The sequence below is a fragment of the Cupressus sempervirens genome, chromosome 4 (genome assembly GCF_028749045.1).
Source record: "Cupressus sempervirens isolate cs-2001-9-10 chromosome 4, ASM2874904v1, whole genome shotgun sequence".
In the NCBI taxonomy this organism is placed as follows: Eukaryota; Viridiplantae; Streptophyta; class Pinopsida; order Cupressales; family Cupressaceae; genus Cupressus; species Cupressus sempervirens.
The window spans coordinates 549,903,891-549,923,831 of NC_143121.1; the positions used below are offsets into that span (position 1 = coordinate 549,903,891).

At 32.9% G+C, this 19,941-nt stretch overlaps 2 protein-coding genes across 2 annotated transcripts; both read left to right on the plus strand.

Annotated features, from left to right (window-relative positions):
- The first annotated feature begins 7,772 nt into the window (after nucleotides 1-7,772).
- Nucleotides 7,773-12,319, plus strand: LOC149562362 (sugar transport protein MST4-like). Its single transcript, XM_089823873.1, has 4 exons — nucleotides 7,773-8,162; nucleotides 8,825-9,144; nucleotides 9,675-10,301; nucleotides 11,668-12,319. Exons 1-4 carry the CDS (start codon nucleotides 8,027-8,029, stop codon nucleotides 12,154-12,156), a joined length of 1,572 nt encoding a protein of 523 aa, XP_089679999.1. The 5' UTR covers nucleotides 7,773-8,026; the 3' UTR covers nucleotides 12,157-12,319.
- Nucleotides 12,320-15,502: 3,183 nt separating this feature from the next.
- LOC149562363 (sugar transport protein MST4-like) lies at nucleotides 15,503-19,175 on the plus strand. The gene is made up of 4 exons (XM_089823874.1): nucleotides 15,503-15,641; nucleotides 16,023-16,345; nucleotides 17,086-17,712; nucleotides 18,729-19,175. The coding sequence occupies exons 1-4, from the start codon at nucleotides 15,503-15,505 to the stop codon at nucleotides 19,173-19,175; spliced, it is 1,536 nt and encodes a 511-aa protein (XP_089680000.1).
- The last annotated feature ends 766 nt before the right edge of the window (nucleotides 19,176-19,941 follow it).

Here is a 19,941-nt window from a genome sequence, read left to right on the forward strand (position 1 = left end):
AAACTTTGTATAAGCAATTGATAGGAAGTTTAAATTATTTAACTCTTACTAGAACCAATATTTCTTATAGTGTTGGTTTAGTTTCTAGATTTATGTCTAAACCACAACAAACATATTTTAAAGTTGCTAAAAGAATCTTAAGGTACATTAAAGGAACTATCAATATGAGATTATTCTATTATGCCAATTTTGAATTTATTTTACATGGCTATACTGATTCTGATCTAGGTGGAGATCCCAATGATGGGAAATCCACTTGTGGCTATTGTTTCTTTGTTGGTTCAGGTGCAATTTCTTGGAAAAGTAAAAAAGAACACTCTATTTCCCTTTGCTCAACTGAAGCTGAATACAAAGGTTGTACCAATGCAGCTAAGGAAGCTTTATGGCTTAGAAGACTTCTTGACAATTTGGGTCCACCTCCACAAGCACCTACCCCTCTACATTGTGACAATCAAAGTGCTATTGCCTTGGCAAAGAATCCAGTTTTTCATGTAAGGACCAAACATATTTCACTTCAACATCACTTCATTCGAGAACAAGTTGAAGACAAGCAAGTTACTCTTCTTTATTGTAAAGGTGAACATCAAGTGGTAGATATTTTGACAAAACCACTTTCTAAAGAGAGATTTCAATTTCATTGTAAAAATTTGGGTTTACAACCCTTTGATGTAAACTTCCCAAGTAAAGATTAAGGGGGGGTGTTAGAAAGGTTAATCTTCCCTTGGATTTATTTAATTGGGATATTCCAAGGATTCCTAAAAGTAGTTTGTCCTATTGTACACATGTGGAGGACATGTCATTATTTGTCCTTTATTCCACATGTAAGGACAACTCATTTTTATAATTCCTTTATTAAGGAATTTATTTTATCATCCTTAAAAGGATCTTGACACTTTGCACACACCTATTATGAATGTGGTATTCATAGAAATGGGAGTTACACATGCGAACACATGCAACTCCTTTCTCATCTCTTTAAATGAGATGCTCCTCTTTCTTTCCTCTTTACACATCATTTTGATGTTATTGTATTGAGCTATTTTTGCTCCAACACACTCTCTCTCTCTCTCTCTCTCTCTCTCTCTCTCTCTCTCTCTCTCTCTCTCTCTCTCTCTCTCTCTCTCTCTCTTCTCTAGGCATTTGCCTTCATTCATAATACTCACAAGGGGTTTTCTTTGCTTTCCCCTTATAAATCCTTGTCTCCATTGTTGAACCAACTTGGTGTATGCTATTGGATTTTTCTTATTTCATGGTAACATTTTTCACACTTAACTTACTTGGATTGTTTCTCGTTCCTTGCTCTATCTTATTGTTTCTTTCAGGTTCTATAATCATGAAATAAAGTTCTAGGAAAATCTTACATCAATAAACCTTTCACAGGTTTGGAATATTCTTCTATGTTTCCATGGCTAAACACCCAATAATACATTTAAATATGAAGCAATAAATTATGGCCTTATATCCATAAAATTGAAACTCTAGACATATCTTACATGAATAGACCTTTCACATGTTTGAAATCAGTACCACAAGTCATACAACACTTTTCTTAAATCTCATCTATTTCAATGGTTGACTAGTCAATAGTAATTTTACATATGAAATGTCTAAGTATAGTTCAATGAACATAAAATTGAATTTCTAGACATATCTTATATGAATGGACCTTTCAAATCTCCAAAATCAATGTGATAAGTCCTTTACTACTCTACTTAATTCTCATATATTTCAATGGTTGAATATTCAATATTAACTTTACATTTGGAAAACTTCAACATGGTCCTATGATCATTAAATTCAAGCTCAATAAACATCTCACAATGAACAGTCCCTTTACATTTCCAAAATAATTGCATATGTTTTGATCATTGAACAATCAATAAAAAATAAATTGAAAAACTAAATTATGGTCCTATGACCACAAAATGCAAGCTCTAGACACATCTTACCTAAATAAACCTTTTACATCTCCAAATTCAATGTGACAAGCCCAACACCACTCTACTTAAATATTATATGTTTCAATAATCAAATTAATAATAATAATTTCAAAGCTCATCCATATTTAAAAAGTAGTAAATAATTATCTCCCTAGTTAACCTTATCTATTAAAGTAAGTGATATTTGAGAAGAGTCATCCTACATAATACTATATTTGAAAAACTTATGTATGGTTCTATGACCACATATCTTACAAGAATAGATCTTTCACATTTGAAAGCTAATGAAAAGTCACACACCACTCTACTCGAATCTCACATGTTTCAATTATTGAATAATCAATAATAGTTGCACACCTCATCCATATCAAAATTTAGTAAAGATTTATCCACCCTAATTAACCTCATACGTTAAAGTAAAGATTATTTGACAATAGCTATCCTACATGATTTTATACTTGAAAATCTTAGCTATGGTACTAGAACCACAAATTCAATCTCTAACCACATCTTATGAGAATAGACATATAACATCTCCAAAAAAATATGTTGAAGATCATCTACCGTTCTACTAAAATTTCATGTATTTTTTTTCTATGGAGTATAAGGTACTAACAAAATTACATCATCTATGTAACAATTCAGTTATAGGATCATCATTTTTGGTAGTATCAAAGCATCAAGTTACTATGAAGGATCGTATACAAAAAAAAAATTACAAAATAAGGTATACATTTCATATTTTCAACTGCTAAAATATAAATATATTTCAATCTAAGACCATATCCTTGGAAACTATGGTTCTCTATCCTTGAGGGCCTAGATTGGTTACTATAACCATGATTGGTGGAAGTACAACAAGTGGAACCGCTATAGCTACAGGTCCTCTTTTCTCTTTCATCATCTCTTGTGCTTTGCTTTGGGCTTGACCATAGGTACGAGGGACATTTGGATTATTTTTACTGATGTACCTGAATGTGATTTTTCTTTTGAGTATGATGATAGTACCTTCATTCAACAATTCTTTAAATTTCCTTTCATCTACCTTCAAAACAAGAGTAACCTGCATAGATATGCTAAAAAATATATGAGTCTCCTGAGAGATCGAGTAAGATTTGTATCAATACTAGCAAAGAAATTATCGTTTATTTTTTTCCACAAAAGCCATAAAATTTCAACTGAGGTCATAGACCAAAAGAGATTACAGCTATTCTTGGAATTCATAATCTTCCCTATTCTGATATCGTTTAGGCTACAAATTTGATGTAACTGAAACCCAAACATGGCCCAAACTTCTTTAGAAAATATACATTTGAAGAAAATATGATTAATGATTTTAGGTTTCCTATAACAAGAACATATATTGATGTCTCTATCTAGTTTGAGGACATGCGATTTGTGCAAAAGGAGGTGCCAAAAAAAGCATTTTTTTTGTTCTAAGGGCATGTACCATAAATTATCAAGTATAGACTCCCATTCTTTACTATTTTAAGAAAGGTTCCATTAGCTATTAATATGGAAACACATGTATTCATTGGTAGTAATCATATTATAGACAAGTAGTAAGGGGAAGAGGGGTGTCATCACTCTAGGTGTAGGTTGAAGGTTTGTTGTTATTGATCACAAGAGTCTTTGGAAGAATCAATGACCCACAACCAGTCCTAATAAAGTTATAGGTTCTCTTTTGCATGGGTGGTAAGTCAAATTTAGAACTATGTGATTCACAACTAGTAAGGCATCCATCTATCATAATGCCATCAAGTTTATTGATGTCCATTGAGTCCTATTTTTTGGTCAGAACACCCTTGGGTATGTACTAGTGGTTTATCTCCATGTTTAAGATTCTACATATATTTCCATCTCATTATTAAGTACCATATCCCAATATCTCTATATTGCCTTGAATACATTTGATCCTTCTACTATAACTGCAAATTCTCTTGATAGTAGATCACTAATATTTAATATTTTCCAATAGGAGGCTTTGGAAGGATGGCCTCTTATTATGATATTTCTTATCAAAACTTTCCATGGTTCATTGCCATTTTTGGCTATTGTAATCCATTTTATTGCTAGTGATATACCTTGAATTCTACGATCTTTGATTCCCAAACCTCCCCATGATTTTCTCATTGTACACCATTTCCATTTTAGTGCATGTGGTTTTTCATTTCTTTTTTCCATCTAACCATAGGAAATCTTTAACCCTTTTTTGAAAGTAGTTTATTTAGCTTTGATTAAACAACAAAAATGATGCTTAATATATAGTATAGGAAGAAAGAATCTTTTAGCAAAATTTTATTCTACCTACTAATGCAAGGAACCTATTGTTCCACTTATTAAATTTCTTGTCCAATCCACTTCTTATCTAGTTCACCATTTCTCTCAGGTTTGCAGACACTAAGAAGGAGGTGACTAAACATTGAACAATGTGGTTGGGACCATCTTAGTATAGACCAAACTACTCACACCATGAGGAGGGATCTTCTTGCGATCCCACCATGATGGTTTTGGGAGAGAGACTTTGCCACCAAAAGCTTTGCAAAATAGGTCAAGCTTCACCATAAGGTTTTGAACATTCCTTTCTTCTATAATCAATTTGACTATTGTATCATCAACAAATTGAATGTTAGAAATCTCTTCACCATTGATCAAGGAAATACCTATCACTCTAGGTGATATGCTATTATCTTTAAGAATATAACCAAAATCATCAACTACAATTGCAAATAGTGCAAGTGCTTATGAACACCCTTACCTAATATATCTAGTGACTAAGAATGTATTAGATCTGCACCCATTGATCTCAATACAAACATTAGCATCCTTGAATAGAGTTTGTACCATACAAAAATAGTATTCTGGAAATCCTAATTGCTTACAAATCCCCACTCAATCTTATCACATGTTTTTTCATAATATAGTAGCACCATACATGCCTACAGGTTAGTTTTCTTGGCCCAACCTAGTCCTTCCCAACAAGTTATTAGGTTTTCTAGTATGGTCTTAATATCACAAATTCAAGCTCTAAACACATCTTTCATGAATAGAGATTTCACATCTCCAAAATTACTATAAAAAGTCATGTACTACTCTAGTAAAATCTCATGTGTTTCAATTATAAAATAATCAAAAGCAATCTTATACCTTATCCATATAAAATAGTGTTCACTTAATTCACTAAGGCCAACCTTATCTATTAAAGTAATATTATTTGAGAAGAATCATCCTACATGGTGATATGTTTGGAAAAACCCAACTATGATCCTATAACTACAAATTCAAATTATAAAAACATCTTAAATGAATAGACCTATCACATCTCCAAGTCCAATGTTGCAAGGCCCACACCACTTTACTTACACCTCATGCATTTTAATTGTCAAATGATCAATAGGAAGTATTTTTTTTATTAAAAAAAATTAATGGAGGGTTCAAACCTATGAGGAAATCCAACAAAGGCATGAGGCTCATGAGCCACTAACCAGCAAAGGCCACTAGTGAAATGATTTAGGAACCTGATATAGGACCACTCATGCCTAAAACATCTTTGGCTTAGAGCCAAGTACTAAGGGGTATGCACATTGTCAAAATCACCTAGGGCACAATACTAATCCCATCACTTACGGTGCTAGAGCCTTACACTCAACAACACTTTATCTTAATTTTACAAATCTAGTTTGAGTTTGGTTAATGACTTTTGGCAATACATTTTCTAATTTGGCTATTGAGACCTTAGCTAATATCTTATAGGAGACATTCAAGGGGGTAATCGACCTCAAATATTTTTATCATGCTTTTATCACCACCTTAGGGAGAATTTCACGTGTTTCAATCATTGAATAATCAATAGTAATTTTGTACTTCTTTTATATTAAAAGACTAGTGAATATTTATCCACCTAGACTAAACTTATCTATTAAAGAATGTTAATTGAGAATAGTCATCCTCCATGATGTTATATTTGAAAACCTTACGTGTAGTCCTATAGCCACAAATTGAACCTCTAAGCACATCTCAAATGAATAGAGCCATCACATCACCAAAATCAATGTCACAAGTCCTACACCACTTTAGTTATATGTCATGTATTTCAATTATTGAATGGTCAATAGTAGTTGTACACCTCATCACTATCAAAAGCTATTGAACACTTATCCATACATATTAACATTATATATTAAAATAAATGTTATTTAACAATGCCAAGGTCACGTGCCACTCACTAAAATCTCACATGTTTCAATTTTTGAATAATCAATACTAATCTTACACCTTATACATATAAAAAAATTGGTAAATATTTATCTACCAAAACTAACCTTATCTATTAAAGTTAATGTTATTTGAGAATACTCATCGTACATTATGCCATATTTGAAAAACTAAAGTATGGTCTTAATATCACAAATTCAAGCTCTAAACACATCTTACATGAATAGAGATTTCACATCTCTAAAATTACTATTAAAACTCATGTACCACTCTAGCAAAAGCTCATGTGTTTTAATTATAGAATAATCAAAAGTAATCTTACACCTTATCCATATAAAATATTGTTCAAGTAATTAATCCACTCCAAACTTATCTATTAAAGTAAATATTATTTGAGAAGAATCATCCTACACGAGGATATGTTTGGAAAAACCCAACTATGATACTATAACTATAAATTCAAATTCTAAAAAACATCTTAAATGCATAGACCTATCACATCTCCAACTCCAATGTTACAAGTCCCACACTGATCAAAATCATTGGGGGCATGATACCAATCTCATCCCTTATGGTGCTAGAGCCTTGCACTCAACAGGATTTGATCCTTGGTGGGTTCTTTGTGAGTCATTCAACTTCACCAATAGACCAATGACCATTAACAATAGAACATTATTCTACACCTCATCCATATCTAAAATACTAGCGAATACTTATCCACCCATATTAACCTTATCTATCCAAAAAAAGTTATCTAAGAATTATCATCCACGATGTTAAGATGATGGAACTTCAGTTTACTATAATATGATGTTAACATCATAGCTTCAATTCATTAGAATAAAGTTTTTAAAATCAGCACAATGAGCATTTGATTTAGTGACAAGATCATGTTGTAATACACCTAAATAAAACTGACTTCAAATTTTCTCTATACCTAAGAAAGCATTTTGATATGCCCTTGGAGAGTGAGCCACATGATAAATGTAGCCCTTAGAGACAAACAAGGTAAGTTCTAAAGGGACGGGTTTGTTTGTGAAAAGACAAACGTTAGTTGAGAAACTAGTGTCCAAATAGGCATAATGTCATGGACACCACCCATTGCCAACAGTGTTTCCCAACTCCAAGAACAAGTTTGGAAATGTATAGTTTATCCGTTAATACCTACGCATTTATATTTTCCACGCTCATATGGATGAATTCAATGCTTTGAGCAATTCACGATGTTGAAAGGCCACGTCCAAACAACACCCAAATCATAACAGTGCTCTTGTTTTGTTTTTAGATATGTTTTCGCCGAGGGTATATTAATGCAGTTGCCTAGATCCTCTCATTTCTAAACGCCAGGTGGCAACAAAGGTCCAAAGTCCTCTGCCCAGGTGGGTTTTGCAGGTTTCCCATAAAATTTCAACCATAAAGTTTTTGACCTTATCATGGAAAAATACAGGCAGATGCATGTCATGGAGGGTGGAACTCTGTGGGTAGGTCGGACGGTGGAGAGGGAGGCTTCTTGAGAGATGGGCTAGATGTGGGCCGTAGGATCTATGCTTACGTGGCAGGCAGGGTTCTTTTATGAGTTGGGGTACAAATGTTCCTTCATAGTAGGGGAGGGAAATGGTTGTACTGGGCTGTCTTTACTGTCCTTTAAAGTTGTGCAGTTGACATAAATCTTTGTAGTGTTTTTTCGGATAGGAAATCATATGATGAATTGTGGCGCTATAAATCCGTATGGTCTGGTGGAGGAATAGGAGAAGTATTTGTTTGTTTGAGTTTCGTTTGGGTGGGCATCTGCTGGTCTCTAGGGTTTTTATTTTAAGGACTTGAAGAGACCAGCTTGTGTTTTTTGGGTTTGATCGAAGGATTGTGTGAAAATGCCTGCCATGAGTATTTCTGTTGGAGGGAAGGAGACGATGGAGTTTGAAGGGAGAATAACGCCTTATGTTGTTATCACTTGTATCTTGGCGGCAAGCGGCGGGCTCATGTTTGGCTATGACATTGGGATTTCAGGTTGGTTTGTTTGTCTTTTCACATATCTGTGAGTTCTTCATCAAGGATCTTGTGTCCGTACGGGAATTTTAAGTCAAATTGTAAGAGTTAAGGATTGAAGGGTATTCATTGTATTGTAATAGTTTGTTTAGAGGATCTTGATTATAGTACAGTGAATTTGTCAAGGAAGAACTATTATTCTTAATCGATCCATTGAACGATGATCATTTGATGCTTTATCTCTGTTAACCAATCTTCAGTCTGATCTTTATTTATGATATGAGAACATAAGTTTTTTAATTGATACAGGACTAAAGGGTATTTGTATCTATTTAAAATCTGTTGAAAGATATGAAGCTGATCCCACTGCATATTGATATCTCAGAACTAAAGATTGAGGTGTATCGGTTTCATCAAAAGAAATGTAATTTAAATCATGATAGGTGATTGTTACCTCATTCTTTATGTTGTATCCAAATGGGATTATGCATTGTAAACTTTTTGATACCCATTTTCATTTCAACGCCTCATATGAAGTTCTTAGCCTTAAATGCAATATTGCTTTGGGTTGTACTGAAAATTTGTGTTTTTTTTCTGTAAATGAAGCCGATATGCAAAATTCCCATTGCTTATAAATACTCGCGATGTGTCTGGCTTCTGACTACATCCATGTTCATATGTAGGCGGGGTCACGTCGATGGATGATTTTCTGGAGAAATTTTTCCCAGTCGTGTATCTGAAAAAGAAAGAAGTCCACGAAAATGCGTACTGCAAATATGACAATGAAAACCTTCAGCTGTTCACATCGTCTCTCTATCTGGCGGGCCTTGTGGCGACCTTCTTTGCGTCGTATACAACCAGGAATTACGGTCGGAGACCCACCATGCTCATTGCAGGCTTGTTCTTTGTAGCTGGGGTGGTGTTGAATGCGGCAGCCATTAATCTCTTCATGCTTATTCTCGGAAGAATTTTTCTCGGATGTGGGGTGGGATTCGCTAATCAGGTACACAAAATTAGCTACTCTTTCATTTGGCAGTGGGAATATGAGTGGAATAGGCATATGTAAATTCTTAATACTTCAAATTCTCTCTGTCAGTGTACCAAATCGGAATTGTGAATAGGAATATGTATTCTAAATTTGGTTCAAAAATGAAGATTTGAAATTTCACTTAAAAAAATGGAATTGGAATACATATTTCTATTCCAGTTTTATTTATTTTAGAAAACATAAAATTTTATTTATTAAAATGGACCAAAGTTTAAAAAATGAATAGTATTTCTATTCCAGTTTTATTTATTTTAGAAAATATAAAATTTTATTTATTAAAATGGACCAAAGTTCAAAAAATGAATCGATTTTGACTATTTAACACTTTTAATATAGGAATGAAGCTTTACTACAAGCACCCACACAAAATCATCATATTTGTATGAGATATTGCTATATTTCAGATGTTTCATAGATTGATAAAAATAAAATTTTAAGATTTGTTTTCCTTGTGAATCACATTCATGTTGATTCTGATGATGCAGGCGGTTCCACTTTTCCTATCTGAGGTCGCACCAACCAGGATAAGAGGCGCCCTAAACATTCTCTTCCAGTTAAATACAACGATAGGGATTCTATTTGCCAACCTGGTAAACTACGGAACGGAGAAAATAAGGCCGTGGGGATGGAGGCTTTCACTGGGTGTAGCAGGAATTCCTGCACTCCTCCTCACAGTGGGATCCTTGTTTATCGTGGAAACACCCAACAGCCTGGTTGAAAGAGGATTTCTTGAAGAGGGTAAGGCTGTTCTGAGAAAGATTAGAGGAACAAATAATGTAGATCCAGAGTTCAATGAACTGGTGGAGGCGAGTCGAATGGCAAAGCAAGTTAAGCATCCATTCAAAAACCTGTTGAAGCGCAGAAACAGGCCTCAGGTTGTCATAACAATCTGCCTGCAAATCTTTCAACAGTTCACTGGTATCAACGCCATTATGTTTTATGCACCTGTGCTGTTTCAGACACTGGGATTCAAGAATGATGCTTCGCTCTACTCTTCAGTCATTACAGGTGCAGTCAATGTTCTTGCCACTGTAATTTCAATATTCTCAGTTGATAGAGCTGGGCGTAGAATGCTTCTTATTGAGGCCGGGGTGCAGATGTTTATTTCTCAGGTAAACATATCATTTTTATTAGATTGTGTGAGTTCATTCTGATCATAATCTATTATGAGCATTGAGAATATACAGAGTTCTCATTGTTGCTTGTTGCTTGTTGCTGTATCTAGGTTAGGCTCTATTTTATTTCAACTATTTTGAAAACTATTTTTTCTGTAATCCATTATCAAGATGTAGAGAGTTTCATCATTTCTGTTTCTAAATAACACATGTTTATGTTTATTGTCTTAATGTTTTGGATGTTATTCCATGATCTATTATTGGATATAGAGAGTATTCATTTTTTTAAAGTTAATACTTTGTGTAAACATATTGTATCAATGTTTTGGATCCTACTTCCTAATCCAGAGACCTGACTTTATCCATTATACTAAATGCTATGCGTAAATTTTTCTATCAACTTTTCAGGCCACTCTTACACTCTGTGTAAGTTCTTTGCATTCATAATAGATGTTATGCGTCATTTTTCTATCAACTTTTCAGATCATGCAATCTGCATCAGTGTTTTGACTCACATTTTATAATACATCACCAGAACAGTAGAGAGCTAACTTCATCCACTATAGTAGATGCTGTGTAAATTTTTCTATCAACTTTTGGACCAAGTCTCAGTCTGTGTAAGTTCTTTGCACCAATAGTAGATGCTATGTGTCAATCTTTTATCAACTTTTCAGATTGTGCAATCTGTTTAGGTTTTCTCACCAGTATTTTGTCTAGCATTTTATAATCCAGGGAGCTGATTTTATTCACCATAATTGGAAATTGTTCAATCAACTTTTCAGACCACTCTGACAGTCTGTGCAAGTTGTTTGTAGCAAGCGTAGATGCAGTTATGTGTCAGTTTCCTATCAACTTTTCAGATCATACAATCAGTTCAAGTTTTTCCCATCAGTGTTTTCGCTTACATCCTATAACTATATTTTTCTATCAACTTTTCCACCACAGTCTGTGTCTGTGTAAGTTCTTTGCATCAATAGTAGATGATATGTGTCAGTTTTCTATCAACTTTTCCACCAGAGTCTCAGTCTGTGTAAGTTCTTTGCATCAATAATAGATGATATGTGTCAGTTTTCTATCAACTTTTTGGATCGTGCAATCTGTTGAGTTGTTTTTATCATTCATATTCTATAATCTATTATCAGAGAAATAGAGAGCGAACTTTATACTTTGTAATAGATGCTGTATAAGTTTTTCCATCAGCTTGACATCTATGGTCTTTATAGTTCTAACTTTCTATTATCTTGATGATAGATCAAAACTATGATTCCTAATGTTGATGAAAAAAGCTTACAGAAATTATAGAAATAATAATGATCAGAATTATCAGAACAATATGTTTTAACAAAATCTTTTGACCTTGCAGGTGGTGATTGGAGTTCTATTGGGAGTAGGCTTAAAACAGGACGAAGAGCTTTCCAAAACCACAGCTATAATTATAGTGCTGATGGTGTGCACATTCGTTTCAGCCTTTGCATGGTCATGGGGGCCTCTTGGGTGGTTGATTCCCAGTGAAACATTTCCATTGGAAACCAGATCTGCAGGACAAAGTATTACAGTTTGTGTTAACCTTGTCTTCACTTTTGTCATTGCACAAGCATTCCTGTCTATGCTATGCCGTTTCAAATATGGGATTTTCTTCTTCTTTGCTGGGTGGGTTTCAGTGATGACCATATTTGTACTGTTTCTCCTTCCTGAGACAAAAAACGTGCCAATTGAAGAAATGACAGAGAAAGTGTGGAAGCAGCATTGGTTTTGGAAGACGTATGTGAGAGATGTTGATTTAACTGATGATGATGAAGGAGATGCACATCCCAAATATGGAAGTGGAAGAATCGATGCTGATTCTTGCTAATTAAAGCAGATTGCATTGACGTATGAGCAAACTTTTTAACTGCATTTTGGATATGAGTAAAATTAAACGAGTCGAATGGCCATCACAAATGTGAAACGACTTTGCTTAGCTAGTTATTGTGGTTGTGGCTAGTTGATGGGTATTTTTTGTGGGCTATTGTTAAGAGTCCAAATTTGTCATTGATTGTCTGATCTAGTAAATGTTATTAAGAAATATGTATGACTGCAAGACTGCAGGTTTCTCAATGCTCAGGAGATTATTTACTTCTGCTTTGAATTGCTTTTTTAATTTTGTCAATTGCCTATTTTTACATTAATTTCTCTTGCATGCATTGTTTTGAATGAGTGGGCTGCAATTAAATCTTTCAAATCAGTCCGATCAATAAATACCGAATAATTGCAGTGGGAACAGATTTTGAGTAAACAAAATAAAATTAATGTTTTAGTTAGGGAACAGATTTTGAGTAAACAAAATATATGGGATTTTTTTTCCATTAAAAAAAAAGTTTGTTTAATGTTTTGGCCAATTAATTAGAAAAGTGAGTGCTTTTTCTATTAGTAAAGGTCTGTAGTCTAGTTATTTTTGAGTGGAGGTATGAAACAGTGAGAGGATAAAGTTAAATTATTTTTGATTCGAAGTATGAAACAGTAAGAGGCTAAAGTCAAATAGCTTTTAGTCAAATTGTTTTTGAATAGAGTTATGAACTAATGAGACAAAATTTCTGATGGACAATGTTAATCTTTCTTTTGATTGGAATTATGAACTAGTGAAATCAAATTACACCTTTGTGTCATCTTAATATCTTTCTTTCTCCACTCTCCATTTTTACTAATCTTTGAATTACCTTACCTCTTTGTGGTTCAATATTCCTATTGACAACAAGTGATTCAAGTAACTCAATCAAATCATTCTTAGAATCTATTATTTAAGTGGAAGAAGTACTGTTCAAGTGAAATTCATATCAAGAAAATCTCCTTAATAAATTGGAATCATAATTAGAATAAATAATTATTAGAACCATGGTTAAAATCATGTGAAGATTGAAGAATATGTAGTTTATATGTGATTCCTTCCATGACATGATTATAGAACTTTTACTAATGTTTTGAATTGTTTTTCTATTTTTTTTCAAATAAATATATTTACTTTATTTATCTTGCATGTGTCATTGCTGGATGAATGATTCACAATGAAACCTTACAAACCATTCTAATAATTAATATCTTCTGTTTAAATAAAATTCTTTAAGAATTGATTTGCTTAGGAGGTTCATCTAAAGTAGGTATGTGCACAATGTTTATCTTAGTGTGATTGTGTTGCAATAGTTTTATCATCAACATTTTAGATCATATTGAATGATCCAATCAAGATGAGAGAATTCTATGATGATGGATCATTGAGTATGATTTGGAATATTGATGATAAAAATATTGCAACACATTCCCACCCAAATAAACATTGTGCATTTAAAGTATGTATAATTTTAGATGAACCATTTAAATAAATCAATGCTTAAAATGTGTTATTTATAACTAAAAGTTAAAATATTAATTGTATATTAGAAGCCTAATTCAAATACTATAAATCACTTGGTAGAATCCTAGCTGAAATCATATAGAGAATGGAAGAATATTATAACTAAACATATAATTTGTTCTACATATAACTACTAAGGGTGGGTTTCATCGATGGGGTATCCTAAAAAAATAGGTATAATTGAAAATTTAAAGATTTTTTTAAATATGGATGGTCCCATGAATTGTAATATAATTTAATCTTACAAGTTTATCTCCTAAATTTATGGAAGTTTGTGGCTTACTTAATTTTACTCTTTTTATTGTCACAATCTTACTCTTTTTATTGTCATTTTCATTTTCATTTTGATAGACTGAATAAATATAAAATAATAGGGACTTAATTGGTGACAACTAAAAAATTATTATATAATTCTCAAATATTCTTTTAAAAATGCTAAATTAGTGGGAAAATTATAGCCCCATCTCAATTGGAGTTATACATACAAAATCAAAAGGATATAAATCTTTTAAATATTTATCTATTTGCATGTAGGCAAGTACAATTCTATGTTTTTATGTATTCTTGATAAAATTTGTCTCGTACCACAAATTACAACTCATAATTCGGAGTCTTGTTAGAGATGTTAAAGCATCTTGATTTTTGCAAGCAACTATTTTACATTAACCCTTGACAATGACCAATAATAAACATTTATTATTACTTTGTTGCTTTTGAGCATAACCTTGGACTTATATAGAGCTCCTTTGCTTTCATTTTCACTTAAAACTTCATGTGATTTCTTACCATTACCTAGATTCTATGGTGTCAACTTCTTCACAGATAGTGGTTAGTATGTAATGAATCCTCTAAATGAAGATCCTTATCAATAGAGAAGTGTTATTAACATCACAAATGAAAGGAGAAGCTCTATCAATATTTAAACTTAATTTAGGGTTGAGATATAAGGTTCAAATTGGAGATGAAATTCGGTCAATATTTAAACTTCATTTAGAGTTGAGATTTAGGGTTTAGATTTTAGTATATATTATTACACTATGTTTGTATAGTATGACTTTTTACATAAAAAGTATTTGCATATTCATTTGCTAAATTCTATTACATCTATTGTTAATGTGAGAATATATAATATGTATCTTTTAAAATGAATAGAAGCCCATCAATTTGAATATCAAACCATAGAATTAGAATCTCAAATTGTTATCAGTATTATTTATTTGAATTATAAAACAATTAATAATAATTTTATTTTCCATTTCATTTATATAAAAATAAATATTTCCCTTTTAAAACTCAAATCATATCATTTTTCCAACCCAATGTTCAACATAATGGCTCCCATTTACTAAGGACTAATGTTTTTGATGCTACATTTAGGGTTGTTGAAATGGAATCGTTGATTGGGAACTTAATAACCTAATACGCGTGATGTTTTTTGGGCACCACCCATTGCCATCAAGATTTCAAAATTCAACGACGACTTTATAGTAGCCAAAAGCCATTGCATTGTTTTAGGTCCAATGTCCTCTCTCCATATGCATATTGTGAATTTCCCATAAGATTTTAACCGCTGAAAGTATATGATCTTAACGTTACATATTTCTAAGGTTTGAGGGAGTAGGAGAAAACATTTAAGCTTCATTCGGCTTGTTTCGGAAGGGAATTTGCTGTGTTCTTCTTCTCTTTTGGGGGTTTTGGTCTCTGTTTAGACTTGAATCTCTGTTTAGATTTGAGACTACTGTGTTTCAATAGTCAAGAGGACTCCGAGATCGAAGTTTTTATTGTTTAGTTCTTTGAGGATTTCTTCAAAATGCCTGCCATGGGTTTTTCACTTAGGAGGAAATCGGTGGTAATGGAGTTTGAGGGTTACATAACGCCTTATGTTGTTATCACATGCATCTTGGCTGCAACTGGTGGGTTGATGTTTGGCTATGACATTGGAGTTTCTGGTATGTTTTGCTTTCATTTTCTTCCTCAAGGACTTTATGTACTTGTTCCCATTTGTACATTATTATCGCTATGTTCATAGGGTTTTTTTAACTGTTCGTGATGGAAATAGGTTGTTCATTTTGAAAAAGTCATCTAAATATGATTTGGGTCTCATTTCTTATACAATATCTCTCAGCATTTGAATCTTGTTAGGTGGTGTAATCAATAAAAAAGAACTATTATCCTTATTCATTCAATTCAACCAACCTATCTGAAAATTATACTCATCTCTTCTATCGGACTTGTTAAAGCTACAATCTTTTTAGTTGACATGGATAATATTGGCAAATATTGGCTTAGTTGTAACATTGCTCTTCTAATATTTTCATGTTCATTTTCAGGTGGGGTTACATCGATGGATGACTTTCTGGAGAAATTTTTCCCAGCTGTGTATATTAGAAAGAAAAAACCCCACCATGAAACTGTATACTGCAAATACGACGATGAAAAAATCCAGCTATTCACATCGTCTCTGTATATGGCGGGTGTTGTAGCGACAATCTTTGCGTCATATACAACAAAAAATTTCGGTCGGAAACCTACCATGCTAATTGCTGGCTTATTTTTTATTGGTGGGGTGGCATTGAATGCAGCAGCTGTTAATCTTCTGATGCTTATCCTCGGAAGAATTTTGCTCGGATGTGGGGTCGGGTTTGCTACTCAGGTAGCATTAGATTTCATTAGTATAAAAGATGTTTTTGGATTTATAAAAGATTATTTGAATCAATTTTGTAGTTGATATATATTCGTATTGTTTTTAAAGCATTAATCTTCTGGATCATATATGTATCATGAAAGTAAAAAGAAGATTGAATGATGGCTCACATCTTCAAGTTATCATTTTCAGTATCAATGTTTTAGCTCACATAGTCCATTTTTAGATCTTCTTTCTTCTTTCAACTCTAACATCTCGATGATGATGATGGATTGTAGCAAATGTTTACAAATGAAATTTAAGGTCTGATTTACTAATCAAATAGGCACTATAGTAAAGTTGAAGATACAACATTTTGACAATTCATGATGTTAGTATGAGATCCTTCTAGATCTAAGTGTATTTTACATAGATATTTCACATCAAACTTCATCAATGGTCGAAAGTTTTGTTGTTTCTAAATTGGACTGTATAAAAATTCTTAGCATCGATATACTGTATTCCAGTATTCCACTTTGTGATCTATCGTCAAGATGATGCAAGAATATGTAAAAATATAATGATAAATAATATCATGATGATAGATTAGAGAATGTGATATATAAGAAAAATATCAAATTCATAGATTGTGAAAACCTGATGATATTCAGTCATGCATGATAATAGATTATAGCCAAGATTTCAATTTTCAAACTCAAATGATAAAGGATCAGGATTTGACACAATGTGTAAATCATCTGATGTTGCAGGTAGTTCCACTTTTCCTATCTGAGATAGCACCAGCCAGGATAAGAGGCGCCCTGAACATTCTGTTCCAGCTAAATACAACGTTAGGGATTCTATTTGCCAATGTGGTAAACTACGGAGCTGAAAAAATCAAGCCATGGGGGTGGAGGCTTTCACTGGGTCTAGCAGGAGTTCCTGCAGTTCTTCTCACAGTGGGCTCCTTGTTTATAGTGGAAACACCCAACAGCCTTGTTGAAAGAGGATACCTACAAGAGGGCAGAGATGTACTGAGAAAGATCAGAGGAACAAACAATGTAGATCCAGAGTTCAATGAGTTGGTGGAGGCCAGTCGAATGGCACAACAAGTTAAGCATCCATTCAGAGACCTATGGAAGCGTAGAAACAGGCCTCAAGTTGTCATAACAATCTGCCTTCAAATCTTTCAACAATTCACTGGTATCAACGCCATTATGTTTTATGCACCTCTGCTCTTTCAGTCATTGGGATTCAAGAGTGATGCTTCGCTCTACTCTGCTATCATTACTGGTGTAGTAAATCTTGTTGGCACTACAATTTCAATATTCTCCGTTGATAGAGTGGGGCGCAGAATGCTTCTTATTGAGGCCGGGGTGCAGATGTTTATTACCCAGGTAAATATATCAGTTTTTTAAGTCTCTCTTATGTTTGGATTAGATTGTGTAAGTCTTCTGTAATGATATTTTAGATCATATGCTCTCTAATCTATTACAAGGATCAGAAAGTGCTGATGTCATTTGTTGTTTCTGATTACATTCTATGATCTATCACTAAAATATAAAGTTAATTTATTTCTATGATCTATCATTAAAATATAGCAATATTTTAGATAATATTTCATGATCTATCATGACAATATGAAACTAGTTCATTTCTATTGTTTCTGAATTAGACTAAGGTAAGTCTTTTCTATAAATATTTGAAATCACATTCGGTAACCTATTATAAGAATCTAGATAGTTCTTCTTGCTGTTGTTTTTGAAATCTGTATAGGTTTCTTGCATCAATGTCGTAAATCACATGGTCCTCCATGATCCATCACTAAGATATAGTATTTATTCATTCATTCTTTTAACTCATTGGTATTATTTATGGACTAGAGTATGTAAGTTATTTGTATCAATATTTTCAATTACATTTCATGATTCATTGGGAGGATAAAGAACTTACTTATCCCTAATATTTCTGTATAAATTTTTTAATCAATGATTTTGATAGCACTCTGTTCCTTTAGACTAGATTATGTAAGTTTTACATAAACATTTCAATCACACTCTACATCTATCATCAAGATACAGAGTGTACATCAACATTTAAAATCACACTCCATAAACTGTTATAGAGGGAAAGCTTTATTTATCATAAAAGCCATCCAGCAAGTTTTCTTTCCTTATCTGAATCATATTTGTGTCAGTTCTTTTCAGCTTTCATCTCTTATTCTAATACTGAATTAAAGAGTGTGATCTAATATGTTGACACAAAAGTTTGACATAGTCTAATAAAAAAATTACAAATAGATAATCCAGAAACAACAGATTATAAAAATCTAATATCATTAACAGACCATTAATAGTTCTTTATGTTGATTAAATTTGAGCAATATGTTTTAAGGAGTCGTTTTGACTTGCAGGTGATAATTGGAGTTCTGTTGGGAGTAGGCTTCAAACAGGGTGAACATCTTTCTCGTAGCACAGCTATTGTGATAGTGGTTATGGTGTGCACATTTGTTTCAGCATTTTCATGGTCATGGGGGCCTCTTGGATGGCTGATTCCCAGTGAAATATTTCCACTGGAAACTAGATCAGCGGGACAGAGCCTCACTGTGTGTGCTAACTTTGTCTTCACCTTTGTCATTGCACAGGCATTCTTGTCCACTCTTTGCCATTTAAAATTTGGGATTTTCTTTTTCTTTGCTGGTTGGATTTTAATCATGACTATATTTGTATTCTTTCTCCTTCCTGAGACAAAGAATGTGCCAATTGAAGAAATGGCAGAGAAAGTGTGGAAACAGCATTGGCTATGGAAGAAGTATGTGAGAGACGTTGATTTAAGTGATGATGAAGGGGAAGATGCTTAATACAAACAAGAAAATGGAACAGCCAATGCTGAATATTACTGACTATTAGTTAAGATCTGCAGACATTAAGGAAGGAGGATTTCATTGGTGTATCAGAGTATCATTTTGGAAATGAATAAAAAATTATGAGTTTGTAGCCATCATAAATGCAAAATGATTTTGTTTAGGTCGATATTGTGGTTGTCATGGGCTCCTGATTGGTATCTGTTGTTGATTATTCTCGAGTTCCTTTTCATCTCATAGATTGTATTACTTTGTAGATGTCATTAAATTAAACTCGACTGAAGATTCCTCAATCAATATTCAGAAGAGCATTTACTTCTGCTTCCAATCTCCATTTCTACCAAATGGATATTTTTTGTTTATTTTTTCTTTCATGCATTGTTCAAACCAGTTCAATCTTTCAAACCAGCTCAATTATTAATAACATATATTTACAAATAATTGTGCTATGAATAACACATAATCGTAGTATGATTGCGTTTCACCGTTTTTTTTAAAAGGGGAATGTGTTTAATTTCTTTGAAGTCAGAAAAGAAATCCCATTTTCATATTATAATAAGTTTGGGTAAACAAAATATTTTTAGCAGTGATTTGTTGAGATGACTCATCTTAAATTATATTAAGAGGGTCTAAGTATAAAAGTGAATAGACTTTCAAATGAAAAACTATAATAAATTGGTACTTAAAATATAATATTCAAATCTATTATGAAAATTTTCTTTATAAATTAGAGTCATGACTAGAAGAAAAGCTAGCTAGAAGG